General features: G+C 55.7%; 1 protein-coding gene across 1 annotated transcript in view; it reads left to right on the top strand.

Annotated features, from left to right (window-relative positions):
• Positions 1-17,619, top strand: part of LOC119094582 (potassium voltage-gated channel protein eag) — a 46,698-nt gene that overhangs the window by 14,413 nt on the left and 14,666 nt on the right. The window contains exons 3-6 of the mRNA XM_037217645.1: positions 2,606-3,001; positions 6,859-7,061; positions 9,938-10,158; positions 14,670-14,881. Coding sequence (XP_037073540.1) covers positions 2,606-3,001; positions 6,859-7,061; positions 9,938-10,158; positions 14,670-14,881 — 1,032 coding nt within the window. The remainder of the gene's footprint in view (positions 1-2,605; positions 3,002-6,858; positions 7,062-9,937; positions 10,159-14,669; positions 14,882-17,619) is intronic.

Genomic DNA, 17,619 nt, shown 5'->3' with positions numbered 1-17,619 from the left:
TTAACTGCCTTCTGCAAAACGCATGTTGAGCTGAAAAGGTAGTTTTATTCGGTAATTTGGACGTTGAATTCCAATCCTCTACTAAAAACATGTTTCAGTAGCATTGTAATGTATAAGGAGGTCACGGCATATCACTTGAGAACATTCAAGTTTATACGTGGTCATCCAAGCTCAATGACTTATGTCATCAGTAGCGAAGAGGCTAGATGAACGAGTGTATACGTGTCACCACCTCCTTATCGCATTTATAAATCTGGTGACATAAAATTTAAGGTGCCAACGTGCTTGCTCTCAGTTTGCTGCAAATGTATTGTTAAGCGTCAAAGTGAGTGCGTATAGTGCATACAAAGCATGCAACCTTGAACACCTGCGGATACAGAACAAAGTATTTCTGACCACAGAAATGCATTGTTTCGGTCATATAGCCCAGGGTAGCACTTTTTGCATTTTAATTTAGATTGTATGATATACGCGGATGATATCCTGATATGCTATCATAACACGCTGTTAAATACATCAATACATTTGTTTGCTATACTTTGATCGCACTCCCCACAACAAAACTAAAAAGACGCGCTTTGCAACGTGGGACGGGTGAGGTAATAACAAAGACAGTCTATGGCTATCACCACGCCAAATTTGCCGAACACGAACACGAAGTGAATGGGGCCGGACGGCTTTTGCAGCCCATGCCCACGGAATTGATCGATGCGTTGAAAGCTTGTCGTTCTTCAGGAACAGAAGAAGGTTTACTGATGTAACATTCGCGTGCTTGTTCACAATTTACATTGCAGTGAAAAATTGACGGCTATGAGACTGGAACGGACAGACCAGACCATTTCTATGAAGCAAGGCGGTGATCTTGCCATCGCGCATTGTTTGGGTACTTGTGGCGGAGCATAGCAAAAACTTCCCTTATTTTGGCTTTTGTTTCGGTAACAATGCACGCGACCTGACATCGGTGTAGCTCCGTGCAGTGTTCTGACCGAATCTCTTCCTATGTTGGCCATAGCATGCGGTTTTGGAGATCATGTTGGAAAAGCTGACGCTGGCCGCAATCCGCCCGATCACTGGCGCACAGAGGTCGGAGAAATTCGAGATCTATCAGTGCGTTGTTTAGCCGGCACATCTGCTAAGAATGGCCCGTTGGTTCTGTGCCTGTACTTGTTAACCCAACGATGCTTCAAAACGCCGTGAAGCGGGCGGATGTACGGCTTGCGCACAAAAGCGCATGGTCGTCTGCCGGCATCGACCTGCACTTGTTGCCAGCGGGACCGTGCCTTTCTCCCCCGTCAGAATCTGGCTCGTGCCACTGCCACGCCGCGCTGTCAAGAGCCGAATGTTTCGCAATTTGAAAACTTCGCTGTCCTCGCCGACTGAATGAGGAGGGAAACCCTATTGCAATATCATGGGAAAGGCCTGCCTAAACTAACTGCTTGCGAGCAAACGTCTTGTGCAAAATCACGTTTAGCGAATTGCCTGTCTCGCGGCTGAAGACTGCATGAGCGTGCAATCAGTAATTGCATCCCGTATGCTGTGCCTCTTGCGTCTTACAACTGAATGGCGATTCAGTGAGTTGCAGCAGTATAAGCCCACCATTAGCGTGACTAGCCGGGTCAGTCCGAGGGGAGCGGCCGCTGAAGCTGGAGCATTGCTGGAAACGCGACGTTGAAACGTGGTCGGCCTGCCGTCCGTTCAGAATCAGTACAAATATGTCGATGTGGTGGAGTCCGATTGCCTGGTCAGGCTGGACCCAGCGGGCAGTTTTCGAGCAACGCTGCTCGTTAATTAGCGCTCGAATACCACTGCGGCAGATTTGCGACAGTTAAACCCTCGTGAAAGGCAGACCTTCCAACGCATTGGTCAATCTCATCACCATTGGCCGCTGAGTGTGTCTGGCCTCTCCAGCTTAGTTTTTGACATAATCTGCATAACGACGGCTGGTGACTGTCACGTCTGCTGTGATCTCGCTCGCCTTAAGCCGCTGAAGGCGTCCTTCTGTAGATTAGAAGTATGCCGCACCGGAGATCGGAATTTCACCACAGAGGGTTTGGGTCCTGTTGATCTGCGTAATGTCACCATGGGTGCATGCAGTGCAGTGTGTTCGGATGGTGGCTTTACTGGGAATAATTCCAAGCGCAACGAACGTGACGATATCATCTCCGCGTGTTACCGCCTCCCACTGGCTTGCCGTCACACCGGCGTCTCGCAGAGCAGGCCAATTGTCCTTTATTTGTGCAGCTGATAATCATTTTACATTTATGATGTGTGCACCTCTACACGAAACATCGCAGCTGCGCTCGTGATCAAAGTACATGATTGGGACATCTGGCGTCACTTACCAGGTCACACTTTTCATCTTGCATCTTGTGTCCACATGTATGCGTCGTGTCTGATGACATATTTAAGCTCATATGGTCTGTTGCTTCGCTCCCTATCGAGTCTCCGGGCTCAAACTGAACGTCTGAACTGAGCTGAAGGTCTCGTTTCACCGATGCGTGTCTCAGCTCAGATGTGAACCTTCGTTTCAGCTGCTATCCCCCCGCTGAGATGTCCCAGGGACATTCAGCAGAGGCGCCAGCTCAGTCACGTCACGTGATTTCAGATGATGTCTCTGAGCTCCGACGTGATGCCGCAGTACCGCCAGGAGGCGCCCAAAACGCCGCCGCACATCCTCCTCCACTACTGTGCCTTCAAAGCCATCTGGGACTGGGTGATCCTCTGCCTCACCTTCTACACCGCCATCATGGTGCCGTACAACGTGGCGTTCAAGAACAAGACGTCTGAGGACGTCAGCCTTCTAGTGGTGGACTCCATAGTGGACGTGATTTTCTTCATAGACATCGTGCTAAACTTCCACACCACGTTCGTGGGACCCGGTGGTGAAGTGGTCAGTGACCCCAAGATCATACGCATGAACTATCTCAAGTCGTGGTTCGTTATAGACCTGCTGTCGTGCCTCCCCTACGATGTGTTCAACGCCTTTGACCACGATGAAGATGTAAGTAACTGCGCCAGCGTCTCCGGCCGCAGCGAAAACGTAAGTACGGCGCCGGGCGCGCAGGGCGGCCGTGGCTTCAGCTGCCCGCACGGCACTGCCTGCCGCTCTGTCTCCGCTCTCTCGCTCTGCCTGCCCGCGCTGCGCTCTCTCCTGCACCGGCGGCGGAGGGACGGCGACGCAGCCGGAGCCGGCCGCCGCCGCTTGCTGTGAGCCGCACGCGTCCTGCATGGGCGCCGGCGCCCCCGGGCGTGGCGCGGTGAACGGGGCTGCGACACGTGGCTGGTGCGGCGTGCACCGGCGCGCCGGCCTGACGGAGCCACGCGGTACTGGCGCTCGCGGCAGGCCGGCCAGCACCAGGTAGTCGCCGAGGCTTGGTCACGAGCCGACACGGCCGTGTTCGGTGTCGTGAGGACCGGCTGCCGTGCGCCAGTGTGAGTGAGATTCACGCCGCCGTCGTGTTCGCATTCACCGTGTTCTTAAGGATGCCGTTCGAGTTGACACACGTATGCGCCTTGATTGACAAAGCTCGTTGCCCTCGGCGCATAATTTCATTGTTGGGAATTGGTGCTGTCCTGTCAATCGGGAAATGGCGTTAAGCAGCGTGTGCGCAAGTTTCATATGCATCGCATCAGGCTGTGTGATGCGGAGCTGTTTTGCATGTATCTCTCCATTAGAGATAAGTTGAAAAGTACTTCGTCATAATGATGCAGCAGTTGGCAGGATACCAAACGGAATTTTGGTACAGGAATGTGTGAATGTGTGCACAGGTGAAAGAATATGTGCCAAGGCTACTTCGTGAATGGCAGTACGTATCCGACGACCCAAAGCATAACAATTGCTAGAAAATTATCGCACAGTCCTAGTTTTCACAGGACTTTCGGCTGCTGCTATTACCATACAGACACAAACCCCGAAGTATATATACCCTATGCGTTGAATTGAATATTGTCCTAAACACCACTCTGTTGGAGTCTCTTTGTCTCTGAAGGATTGCCACCTGCGTCGCAGGTCCAACTGAAAAGCGTAGGCAGATCCGCGCAGCGGCTTTATTGCGGCGAGCTCTCACCGAACTGCCGGGGACCATTTTGAGCTGTCCTCCTCTAGATTTAGTTGGACGGCCTCAGGCCACTGCTGACACCACAGCAAATAGAGCCCGCGGGGGTTTACGAGTGCCTCCGCGGGATGCGGTGCCTTCACGCAGACATAATTAACAAAGTGCCGCAGGGTGAAGAGAGGCGGGACTTTCCGTGTCCCTGTTTCCATTAGTTTCCTTCCAGTGTCATTAGCATGCCTGCTCAGCTCGGTATCATGCCATGAATAGCATTATGGTCACATTAAGTTGGATGCGGCGGCATTAGCCTTATTAGTCGGTCTGTCTCGGCTTGATTTTGGAATGGGTTCATAATGGGTGGTTGGGTACTGGGATTGGGTGGAATGGGTGGGACACATTCACCCTCCGCTGTTGTTAAAATATTCATCACATTTTAACGTACCGTTTTGCGCACCTGGGACCAGAGAAATGTGGCGGCCGGTATTGGGCCCATTTTTCTGCGCTTCAGTAAACACTGTGGCTAATTAAACTAAGCAGCGCAAAAATGAGACTATGATCCGGCGAGGTTTTCTCTAAGCTTTGACACACCCAGTTAACGTTCTCCTTCTTGGGAAAGTTTGTGACAATAACAGGTCTCAAAGTATGTTCGTAGCTAAAGCTCATCAAATTTATACCAATTGTCATCGATTAGTCATATTGCGACCATAAGAGACCTCAAAGCATATCTTGAGCTAAAACTCATCAAATGTTTATCACTTGTCGTCGATTAGTCAATGGTGACATTTGCGTCTCTTTGTGGGGGCGTGTGCACATAGGGGCTCCGGACCGTACGTAACCCCCCCCCCCCCCTTTACCAAATGTATGGCATGCATTAAATAGGCTGGCTTGTGCCTGGTTGTTATCAGCCACAATTTCATATCTAGAATTTGCGACGTTGTTTTAAGAAGGTAAGAGCACGTGCCTGCTGAGGACTCGGTTTTCGGTGGAATTTTGTCAGTTGTGCCCCCCCCCCCCCGCGTACACACCGCAACTGGTAAATTCTACGTGTGTCCCTGTCTCAGTGTAACTACGTAGGATCTTAGCCAGAGACGAATGGGAAGTCGAGAACTGGACCCGCAGTCAGAAGTGAGGAATCGTTGCGGAGTCAATATTCGGGCCCCCAAAGCCGGCTGCCGTCTCTCGACTCACCTGGACTCACCTGGCTCCCGACTCACCTGAGAAATCGTCAAGAATGGACCCGGAGTCGGGTATGTGGTCAGGATCCCGCTTGATTCGGCCAGGAATCGGGAGCAGGAGTCAGGTCTGTGGATAGGAGCCGGGTCTGTTGCCGAATAGTTCCATCAGTCCGGTGGTGACAAGAGAAGAGCTAATGCCCGTGGTCAGGAGCGGGGTCCGTAGTCAGAAAAAGGGGCTGTAGTCGGGAGTCGAGTCCGTAGTCAGGGGCAGGGCAGTCAGGTGTACGGACCATAGTTAGGGGTGGGAGCGACAGTCAGGAGCATATCCTGTGCAGGGGCCGTAGTCAGGGGCCGGGTCGGGGGCCGTGTGTCCGGTGGGACCTGGGGTTTTGCTCTCGCCTTCGCGCCAATTCTGCAGCGCGCGATTGCCCGGCGCCGCGTGGGTTTGGCGCCAGATTGAACTGTGCTGCTGGTGGAATGGAAACTCCCGGGATTGCCCGGGTGGGTACCCTGTGATGGTGGTGCCGGCCCGTCATTGCTTCAGGTGGAGCAGCACACAGCAGCAGCACACACAGCACGGGTGTGCTGTTAGGTGTATTGCCGGATGAATTGCACGCCAGGTCAGCTCAGGTCAGCTCAGGTGACAGCTCGCGTCACTGAAGGATGGTGGAGTGGCCTAGACACCAGGCCCAGGATATCAAATCTTCTGGAAGTGGAGCCGTTTTAAAAGTCGACCATTTGCATGAAGTACCAAAATATGGGTGCCACATGCACAAAAAAGAGCGGAGATTTCAGTAGTGTGGAGGTCAGGCTCCGCGTTTCGGAAACCACAAGAGCGGGGCCCAATACCCTTCGGCGCCTGTTATTCCTGCCAGGGTGAGGAGCAGACGCCACGGTATAGACCCAGCTGCTGAGTGCGTCGGCAGGCCCCGATGGCGCCAACAAAAAGTGACCGTAGAGGCCATGTTCGTCTTGGTCCTTTACCTGCCTTTGTGATACGTGGCGGAAGGGGACTGTAGTCACTCGTCATCGATTCAGAATTAGCATGCTGGTTGAAGCTATCAGCGTAGGTTGTTTAACCACTCCGCCAGCTTTCTGGGCAGGTCTGATAAGGATCGCAGAACCCACTGATTTTGACTGGCGAAAAGAAGATCGGTTTGCCTGGCTTTTTTTCAGTGACGTCGTAGGTCGACTTATCCGTGATTTGCGAAAAGTGGTTTACAGCGTGCGCTGGTTCCCCAAAGCTGAGGCTGATGCGACAGCACGGTGCACCCAGACCATCAAACGGATAAGCGTCGTTCGGATGATGACGGGTGTGGCTGGAACCCGTGCCGCGAAACTGCTGAAACAAAACCGTGGCGTCACGCCTGTTCCGTCGGCGGCCTTCCCAGGGAGTGGCCGCCGCTCGCCGAGCCCTCCCAGGGGGCCACCGCTCGCGCCCTGCCCCAGTCGGCCGGCGGCCGCCATATGCTAGCTGTCTATATATGTGCTATATACTATACATATACTATACATGCTGACCACATCCCCAGTAACCTGAGCCTCGCCGCCGCCGGCCATTGAAGCCCCGTCCAGTGTTCAGTGCACCGCCCGTGCGCTCGCCGTGACCTTGGCCGCGGCCGTGACCGCAGGGTATCGGCAGCCTGTTCAGCGCGTTGAAGGTAGTACGCCTGCTGCGACTGGGCCGCGTGGTGCGCAAGCTGGACCGCTACCTGGAGTACGGTGCCGCAATGCTGATCCTGCTGCTCTGCTTCTACATGCTGGTGGCGCACTGGCTGGCCTGCATCTGGTACAGCATCGGCTTGTCAGACGCCGACAACGGCGTCACATACAGGTGACCGGTGGCGCCGGACCGCGCGGGTGACGGCCGGTGACGCGCCACGTCCGCGTTGACGGCAGGTGACGGCCGGCGGTGACGTGTGCCGACCGTGGGTGACGGGCGTGGCCTGCCGTTGTTGTGACGCTGCGCCGCGCGCTCGCGCCCCACCCTGCGGTCCGGATGTCCACCGAGACAGGGCGCGAGCACGGGAAGGTGGCCGTTATGCTAATGATAATGGGGTGCAATGCATTAGCGTTTAGTCGTGTGCATATGGGTTCGGAGACAGTTTGCGGCAGTGCTGCTGAGTAGGTTGGCTACGCTACGCAGTGTTGTGTTACGAGAGGCTGCTTTAAATGCTCAGACATTGTGGGGTAATTCATAAGACAAAGCCTGCCTTTAAAGGACAGGATACCGTCTTCTCACCATGTGACGGCGGAACTCTGCATCCCGTTTAAATGACTGGTGCTGGATCAGGAAAGGAAAATGCCGGGACCCGACCACCAGGACACCTGGACATCTGTCTGGGACACTGGGACCACCGGGACACCTGGACACCTGTCCGGGACACTGGGACTACCAGGACACCTGGACACCTGTCTGGGACACTGGGACCACCAGGACACCTGGACACCCATCCTGGACACCGGGACCGCCAGGACACCTGGACACCTGTCTGGGACACTGGGACCACCAGGACACCTGGACACCCGTCCTGGACACCGGGACCGCCAGGACACCTGGACACCCGTCCTGGACACCGGGACCACTAGGACGCCTGTCCCCATGGCACAGCAACGCGGCACAATTCGCGTCCTGTCATCACGGCTCTTACTTTTTGTTCCGCGCTGGTGGAGAGGTGCCCTGTACTAGTTCAGTGCGAGTTATTCTTGCTTTTGTTTGCTTCATTGCTGACATGCTCAGCTTCGTGGGTTCTCAGTTTTCATAAGGCCTTGGGTTCTCGTACTCAACATACCGACTTTCCATACGCCTAAAGGCCGACATGCACAGTGAGGCTCTGACCTACAAGCGGGCCCCGCTTGAATAACGGAATGAAGCAATCATGTATATAGCGATTTTGCCAGAATGCTCGACGTTTCCAGACAGCGTGCCCACGGTGTTCGCCACTTACACTAAGTGTTCATCAGTGCTATCGCGTTTGCTCTAGATTATTGTGGATTGTCGGGAAGTACTATGCGCGAGCATTGAGGCTTCAGCTAGATTTCAAGATTTCGCTGGTCAATCACTCTGATATGATGGCAATAGGGGCGCAGCCTAAACCTTGGTAAGGGAGCAGGGGACGCGGTGTTAAAAAAGGGCCTTCCTGCTGGTAAAGGACTACCCCTGAAACAAAAACTCTCTGATATGGGCCACCTAATTTCAAAGGGGGCACGATGCTTTTCGTTTGATTTCAATTTTTTCTTCGTAACTGGAACAGAATCCAGAAGCTACCGAAAGATGCAATTCTGCTTTTATTTTCTGTCTGTGGCCTTTGGTCAAAATAGGAGCCTGCACTGTCCCAGGGATCCCCAATCGGTGCGAACGACCATAGGACTGACATTTCAGGTCTCGACCGCTCGGGCGGGAGTCCTTAATGTGACGTACAGCAAGCCCTTCGGGCCCGCCCATCGCAGGAGGGCATACCATGGACTCGTGGACTCCGAGTCCCCGACCAGTGCAATTCGCGGGGCTGACCTTATCCCTGCTTGGGAAATGGGCCCTCAGTCCAGACCGACACGAAGCTGACTTTTCGGAACTGGCGGTGCCTGACTGACATACGAGCCCGCTCTGACTCAGAACGAAGGGCCTTTTGACTGGCATTTCAGGTCCCGGCCCACAGAGCCAGCCCCCGAATGTGCTCTCCGGCCAGCCCTCCGGGTCCTCAAACCGTACCGTTGATCGCCGGTCAATGTGAATGGTCTTTTCGGGCCCCTCGGGGCGTAAGAAAGTTGGAGGGCGGGGGGGAGGGGCACGACTCCCTGTGCCCCTCCCGCACCTGCGCCGGTGGATTACAGGTGACTTTTCATTTGCATGGCAGACGGTTATAAAAGGTGACGCTTGATGCCCATCCAATGTGTGCGGTGTTTGCCGACGGCGGTGATGAGGCAGGGCGGCGGCCGGTCACCTGGCGCACACCTGGTCCCCGTCCGGCAGTGAGGTGGCCGGTAGCCAGCTCTCCGAACACATCCTCTCCGCCTGACCTGGGCACTCTCCGCCCCGTCCGGCGGTGAGGCGGCCGGTAGCCAGCTCTCCGAACAGGCCCTCTCCGCCTGATCTGGGCCCTCTCCGCCCCGTCCGTCAGTGAGGCGGCCGGTAGCCAGCTCTCCGAACAGGCCCTCTCCGCTTGACCTGGGCTCTCTCCGCCCCGTCCGGCAGTGAGGCGGCCGGTAGCCAGCTCTCCGAACAGGCCCTCTCCGCTTGACCTGGGCTCTCTCCGCCCCGTCCGGCGGTGAGGTGGCCAGTAGCCAGCTCTCCGAACAGGCCCTCTCCGCCTGACCTGGGCCCTCTCCGTCCCGTCCGGCGGTGAGGTGGCCAGTAGCCAGCTCTCCAAACACATCCTCTCCGCCTGACCTGGGCACTTTCCGCCCCGTCCGGCGGTGAGGCGGCCGGTAGCCAGCTCTCCGAACAGGCCCTCTCCGCTTGACCTGGGCCCTCTCCGTCGCGTCCGGCAGTGAGGCGGCCGGTAGCCAGCTCTCCGGACACGCCCTCTCCGCCTGACCTGGGCCCTCTCCGTCGCGTCCGGCAGTGAGGCGGCCGATAGCCAGCTCTCCGAACAGGCCCTCTCCGCCTGACCTGGGCCCTCTCCGCCCCGTCCGGCAGTGAGAGGGCCAGCAGTTAGCTCGTCGAACGCACCCTCTCCGCCTGACAGCGGTTCGCTCTGTCCCGCCCGGCAGCTGGCTCTGGAAGCTGGCCAACATCACCCAGTCGCCGTACTCGTACGTCTGGTCCAACGAGACGATGGCGCCGATTCTGGTGAACGGGCCCTCTCGCAAGACCATGTACGTGACGTCACTCTACTTCACCATGACGTGCATGACCAGCGTGGGATTCGGCAACGTGGCGGCCGAGACAGACAACGAGAAAATCTTCACCATCTGCATGATGATCATTGCTGGTGAGCACGTCTCAGGGTCGCCTGCCATCTCGAGCAAGTACCCGGGCGGGGGTGCAGGGAATCGCCCAGGGCTTTCTGAAGCGGCATGTGTGTGGAGGTCGGATGTCGTTAGCAGCAGTGACGCGGCAACCAGTCTGATGTTTACTGGCCAAAGGGCATCGGCACGAGCGGCAAGTAAAGACGTTCGTGTCTGCATATACTGAATAACTTTTTGCGTCATAGTTTTTGTTCGGGAACGAGTCGCACCTACTGGAGTGTCAGTGAGGACATTGAAGTCGATGAACAAAATTTTGCGCGAAGCTGCCGTCCCTGCGTTATAAAATTCGGCTGTTTATCCTGGATGAACCGGTTTTTAAATGCACAAGCTACAGCGCATCGCAAACGTTCTCCAAGGATGGGCCCCATAGCTCATTGCAGGATCATTGCACCTTATCTTCATGATGTTGGCTTTCGGGGAGGAGGGTCGTTTAGCGCATTTAGGTCCCACACCGACCACTAAACCTGGACAGACTGTTTGTCCGGTGCAGGCGGCTCCCACCGGTCACTTAGCCTGGAAAGAGCTCGTCCGGCAGCCGTCCGCCACACTGGTCACGCTCCTCCATTGATCCCGGGCGGCGAAGGTTGTCTGGCGTTGCGGTGACACACATTGGTCCCCGGAGGAACATGCACACACTGTACGGAGAAGCGCTGCTCTACTTTCCGCTGGTGCCTCATGATTGCACGGTATATTCATTTTCAGAGCCCTAGCTGAGGCAGTGTTCAAAGCGCACGTGGGCTTCTAAAAAATTAATAATGTCTATTCAAAGCGCACGTGGGTTTTTAAAAAAATAAATAATGTCTACTGTTTGTCGAGATCTTTTGGCCTACCTCCCGTAGGTCTCGTCGAACGACTGGTGTAAGACCGGATCTTAACTCCGGGCCTTTCGTTGTGTTAAAAAGCTGTATCCCCAAATGCATGCAAGGATGAGATGCAGTGCACTGTTCATCATCTGAAACAAATGGGCACTCGCTGCGTGCTCACTGCTTCTCGCGTGAACTATGTCTGAGCTTCCATTGGTCGGAGACAGGCTAAGCGAGTCGCATGATATCCACCTTTCAGTTATCTATAAACAGCCGTCGACATAGACGATGTCCCAGCGCGAGTACGCTGTCGGCTCAGCTCCACATTACAACACCACCGGCCACCACCGATGAACCGACCGCTGCTTCCTCCCCCTCCCCCCTTTCCATGCGGGCGGCGGCGGGCGGCGCGTGTCCTCCGCCCGTCTCGCACGCCCGTCACCAGTGCCGGACGGGCGGAGCGCGTGTCAGGCGTGCGTAGCGGTCGAGACGGGCCCGTCGCGGCAGCCTCGGTGATGAATCGACCCCAGTTTACCGGCCCGTTAGCGGTCGTCGGGCGACGGCCGTCGCCTGCGAGCACGGCTCTCGTAAACTGCTCTGGTACCGGCCGAGGTGTCCCCGCGAGCTCCCCAGCGGTTGTCAATGACCTCGCTGGGACTGGGGAAACGCACCGAGGTGTAGACATATCAAGACCTGGTATGGGCCCGTGACAGCGCCGTAGTGACGCAGAAAGTTATCATTATTGGTGAGAGTTTTGAGCCAAGTAGAGACGGGTGTGCTTTAACACTGAACGGGACTATTAACGCCTCCAAAAGTATAAAGCCGTCATCCAACGTATTTGCTCAAAGAGTGAAAGGCGCCTCACATGCTCCGCGATTTGCCAGGCACGTTTGAAGATGGTTGCCTTTTGCAGGACTCCTTTAGAAAGGGATGCGTTGGTGTAACTACTAAATATTACGCATGCCTCAGACTGTTTCAGGCGTCTGAAAAAGGCAAGGACGGTCCTCGCGCAAAAACGCTGATCACAGTGGACATGTGGGTATCGGTAGTGAAGGTGTTCAGCCGCGCGTCTGGAAAACCGGAGGCATGGGTGCTAGGTGCTCATTCCCCGCGGTGCTGGCCCTACTTTCCAGGCGAGAGGCTAGTGAAGCCATGAAGTCCCGACAGCGGAGTACATCGTACATCCCATGTCACACAACCACACGCAAGGGACATGTGAACCACCGTGGTAACGACCTCCCGCACGTCATGGTCTATGCCAATAAGAATAATTAGATTATCAGTGAATATCTTGGGACATCAAATCTAATGTCATTGTCAGACATCTGTCTTGAATAAAAGCAGTCAGCGTTTATTCACGTTAAACTATGGCTTCATTGGCATAGCTCTCTATCTGCACAGAACAGGTATTGTTGCGCTACGTGGGACAGGACGAGAGCAATGTCCGTCATACCTCGCATTTCCAAAGTCTGCATGTATCATACGGCTGAACCCAATGCATAAGAGGCGATCTGCTTTGACACGGTACCGTTTGAGAACAGCGTTGGAGCAGCAGTATTAAAAAGGTGCCGCCACGCAGCGGCTTCACGCATTTGGCGAGAGCGATGTAGGGCAATTCCGGTAGTGTCTAAACAAAGTCAAGGCCCGTGCCACAAAATGTCGCGAGCTGAAAGACGTTGACGTCTTATCGATATCACACAGAAAGACGCCGTGCACTTTTAGCTGCGGTCTCCGTGCTGCTCGGGTCTGGGCGCCAGCTGAACACCGGCATCGGTTTCCCGGTGCTAAGCTTGTGGCCGGCATTCGCTGAGGCGGGCGCAGGCCAATACTTATCGGCCGTGTCAAGGTTCGGACGTCGAGGCATCGGCTAAAGAAGGCCATTGCCATTCGAGCCGCCCTCCACCGCCGCCGGTATGGTTTCAATATCGGCCGCCGCTGCCGTGGCGTCAAACCATTACATTTTAGCGTCACATCCGAGACGGGCGGTGAGGGAGGGGCTGGCTGGGCCTGCGAAGGACGGCGCCACGAGCGCGACGGGCACCGCTGCGTCCGGCGCCCCTGCTGCCGCTTGCACTGCGGACTGTTCATCAGAGCCTTCAGCTCCGTCAGTCCGCGCTTGTGCTCGACCTTGTATCGCGCCGTCTAGTAGTCACAGCGCAGCAAAAACAGCGTAGCGTGCGCACATTTAAGCAGTGAAGGAATTTTGTCGATCGACGCATACCTAAACCAAGCCTTGTGGCCGCCCCCAGCAAAGTGGAGCTGAAGCCGCGCCGAATCTGACGAAAGGCGTAGAGTTGGCGAACGCTGCCGTCGACAGGTGCAGCTGAAACGCCTGCTTCGAGCGCTCCAGGAATAGATAGGATGAGCGCGTAAACGCCACTTCCTCGAACTTCGCCACGCAGCGCCGTATCGCCGATATCCGTCAGCTGAAGGACGGTGTTTCGAATGCAGGCGCGAGGGCGGACTGGTTTTATTCCAACTAACGCAAGCGTGTTACATGTGACGGTTCGAGGCCCAGGAACGCATTGTGTCCATGCAAAGGCTCGCCGAAGTGGAAGATGTGTGCATGGTAAGAACACACACCACGTCTACAAATGATGTAAGGGGTTCGCGAGTGAGTCCACATTGGGAAACAATTATTCTCCTGCTGAGGATGGTCCCTATTCTGGAGCGCTGAACTTCAAAGTTATCCGATAAACCCATGTCATTTTAACTTCATCGCACTAGTCAGCTCACTGCGTCCTTATAGACCATGCGTCAATGCGCTGAGGAAACTCGACTTGAGAGCCTGGCGAATGTGTTCGGTAATGGGTGGCTTCGGGACACCTTCGGAGGAGCGCCATCAGACTGGGTTATTGCCGTGAACTCCCCATAAAGGCGGACAGGATCCTGTCATCGATTTCTGCCGCCTTTCCCAATCGATGGCGTTCTGGTGAAGCCTCTCAGTGGCAGCGGCCGCCCGCGCCGGCTGCACTGCTCACAGCCGACCGCTGACTCCGGCCTCCCGCGGCACGGCGTCCCGCGGCACGGCCTCCCGTGCTCTGCCCTCCAGTACTCCGGACTCCCGTGCTCCGGCCTATCTTGCTCCGGCCTCCCGCGACACGATCTCCCGTGCCCCTGCCTCCCGCGCTCCGGTCTCCCGCGGCACGGCCTTCCATGCTCTGGCCTTCCGCACTCCGGCCTTCAATGCTCCGGCCTCCCATGCTCCGGCCTATCGTGCTCCTGCCTCCCGCGGCACGGCCTTCCATGCTCCGGCCTCCCGCGCCCCGGCCTATCGTGCTCCTGCCTCCCGCGGCACGGCCTTCCATGCTCTGGCCTCCCGCGCCCCGGCCTCCCATACTCCGGCCTCCCGTGCTCCGGCCCTGGTTTGTTACGGCCTGTTCCCGGCTAATCAGGCCCGCTCTAAGGGCGCCTCGGCGCTGGATTGCCCCTGTGTGGCGGCTGACGTTCTGGTCACGCATCACTGGCCGTGGTCTGATCTGGCTTTAACTGGCTGCAGCCGTGGCGAGTCGGGTGACCAAGCACCTCGACTCCGCGCATGTTCGCGTATCGCGAACGTCCTACGGAGCCGCGCATTGCCCCATTTGTGCCTTTGTCTACCGTGCCATTGTTCCTTACATGCATTGACTGTGCGGAGATCACGCTGTGTTGACCGGATCTCTGCCCGGCAGCGCTCCTGTACGCTACCATCTTCGGCCACGTGACCACCATCATCCAGCAGATGACGTCAGCCACGGCCAAGTATCATGATATGCTCAACAACGTGCGCGAGTTTATGAAGCTGCACGAGGTACCGAAGGCGCTCTCGGAGCGGGTCATGGACTATGTGGTCAGCACGTGGGCCATGACCAAGGGCATTGACACGGACAAGGTAGAGAACGAGGCGAGTGTATGATCCAGTTCCAGCTCCGGCACCAGGGTAACGCTATCCGATCCGCGGGAATACCGATGTCTGTGGCAGACCTCCGCTCTCCCTCCCCGGTCAGGCCGTCGGCCGCAGCGCTGAGTGCCACCGCCGGCCAAACGTGCTGGCTCACTACCACGGGCGTATTCATCTGGCGTGGCTTCAATGGTCAAAAGGGTCAACCGAGGGGATCAAAAGAGTTCTTGGAAACGAATGTTCGAATTCAATTTTTAACAAGGAAAACGTCTGGAATGTTACCACGTTTGCCTTTTGTCTTCAGACGTAACGCTCCCAACGTTTCCCTGGATGCGCGACGTTTCGGCGCTTCGCCAAGGCGTTTCGCTGGCCAAGTGATGTGGGTGGGGCGAGCCGGCCGCCCAGCTGTGCCAGTCACCATACCGCGCCCGTCTTGTGGCCCACTCAGCTGCTGTAGTCGCCCGGCTCCGGCGCGTGCAGCGGCGTACCTGGCGCGGCGCGCCGCACGCCGTCTCGAACTTTCCGCAGCCCTGGCCCGCCTCGTAGGCGACGAGAGTCACGGCCAACTTTGGCGACAGCCGTAAGAAGTTGGCGCTGTTGGACTACGGCTCGTTACGAACGCTCGAGACGGGGGCGGCCGCCGGCGCCCCAGCTATTGCATGCCCCGCAACCAATGCCTCGTACCTCAGAGGCAGGTCAAGTCCTCTGTATTGCTCTGCAATGGGCTGGACACGACGTGTTACTGTAGCTTACGATTGACATCTAGTCTGAATTTGCGTTCCGCCAAACGGAACGCATCGGTATTCCCGCGGGATTCGGAGGAAATTCTGTCATAAAGTTTATATTTCGATTGCAGTATTGCCACCGGTTTCGCAACCTTTCTCACATGGCTTGCGCTATGACATGTGTTCTGGTATTCCTCAGCTTGCGCGCACCTGCCCCTTTTGTTTCAAGCAGTGGCCTTCGGGCGGGCTCTGCCGACAGCCTGCAGTTGGTAAACGCCTTTGATGCGTCTTTGGCGATCTTGCGGCCAGCGTACTAGACACCACGGATGGGATCCCTCTCCTCCCTCAATGCCTTCATCGCATTGCCGTACTATTCCTGTAACCAGTAATCATTTTGGGACACGCTTGTCGTTAGTCATCTTACTCTGCCCGGAAATAATCTCACCGTTTTCGCTCCGATACACATTCTTCCTCTCTCAACACCACCTTTCTACAATGTTTCTTGCCTGCTTCGCTCTGGAATTCTCCCCACGCAGCTATCTCCACGCGGTTGCAATCCCACATTGCTACCCATCTCACGCGAACATGTAACGTTTCTTTGACGAGTCTTTCTGAGCCGCTTGGAGCGCTACCCGAGCAGATCCTGGTGCTTTAACATGGAACGATCTATGCACTTGGTGTACATGCCATGGGTGTTCGGTGTCTATTCGTTGATCTGTTCAGGTTGAGAGCCGTATGACTAACTTTGCTGTAGGCGATGCACTCTATTTGTCCGCTGCAGTCAGTGCTACACAGCAGCTTGTTAACGTAGCTCGAGTCGGCCCAAATCCGCTGCGACAAAACCATGCAGGTTTCGCTGCAAGCGCTCGTGGCAGGCGACGTATGCACCAGCTGTCTCGTCCATTAATAACAAATAGCTTCTATACAGTATTGTCAAACGCACTGAATAGCTCATCGCGGGTGCCACGCGACATTATTTCGACGCCGGCTTACACACTCCAAACTGTGTTCACGCCCAGCCGCGGAATTGTGCTTAGCTAATGACACAGCGGCATCGCACAGCGTCGCGCTGCTCCCCATCTTGCCAACACTAGTGACCCTGCACAGAGGTAGGCACAGCCTGCGATGACGCTCAGGCCCGAAAGGATACCGCCAGATCCCAGGAGTCCTACATGGCGTCATGCGAGGACCGCTGTGCAAGGGCTTCGGTCCCGGCCCACGAGAAGCGTTACAACTTCACCTGCATGCAGTTCGGGTCGTTATTCTCGGTTCATGCGCACTGGCACGCTCCCCGTGTGGGCATGTTGGATGTTGAACATCTGGTTGTAACGACACAAATAATGCGGCGCTCGTCTCTATCGACTCACAATGCGTTCGAGCTTGGCTCATCACGGTTCAAGCTTTGTGAGTTGAATCCCCTTTTATGTCCGGAATTGCATTAAGAGCGTTTTGCATTAGTGGCATTGGGGTAAACGTAAATGTTATCATACTCATCACCTTTGCCTGCTTTGAAAGTACCATCCAGGCAGTGGCATTTCAATTCAAACACGTTTTGAAAGGTTTTCTGATTACCGCTGTCATAATTGCGCAGGGCTTTGTTTCGCGTCGTGCAAGGCTAAGGCACGTGCACCCTGCCCGCAGTACCTGTGACGCAGGGAAGATGCGGTACCGTTTGACACGTACTGCAGGGTCATTGGGGCTTAAAGACGCACTCAGCGGCTATTGGCGTACATGACGTCGCCAGCCTCTCATCCGGGCAGGAGGGCCGGCGACGCAGGAAGTCCATCTCCATATCGCTGGTTTGCTAGACGCACGGTGAAACCAGTGCACTTCTGGAAACACTCATACTACTCATTTTTAAGAGATTGATCTCACTTTAGATCAACTTCGGCCCTGAACAAGCCTGGTTACTCAAACCGAAATGTATTTACGCTGTGGAAGGTAAAATACTGCATCTAATCCGTCCTCAAAGAGTGGGTACCCCGCAATAAAAACCTCTTTGCTGTATTTGCCTCC

This window comes from Pollicipes pollicipes, unplaced genomic scaffold (genome assembly GCF_011947565.3).
Source record: "Pollicipes pollicipes isolate AB1234 unplaced genomic scaffold, Ppol_2.1 Scaffold_4002;HRSCAF=4701_pilon_pilon_pilon, whole genome shotgun sequence".
NCBI classification, from domain to species: domain Eukaryota; kingdom Metazoa; phylum Arthropoda; class Thecostraca; order Pollicipedomorpha; family Pollicipedidae; genus Pollicipes; species Pollicipes pollicipes.
Note: the sequence above shows the minus strand (reverse complement) of the source record. Positions and strands in the feature narration are given on the sequence as shown.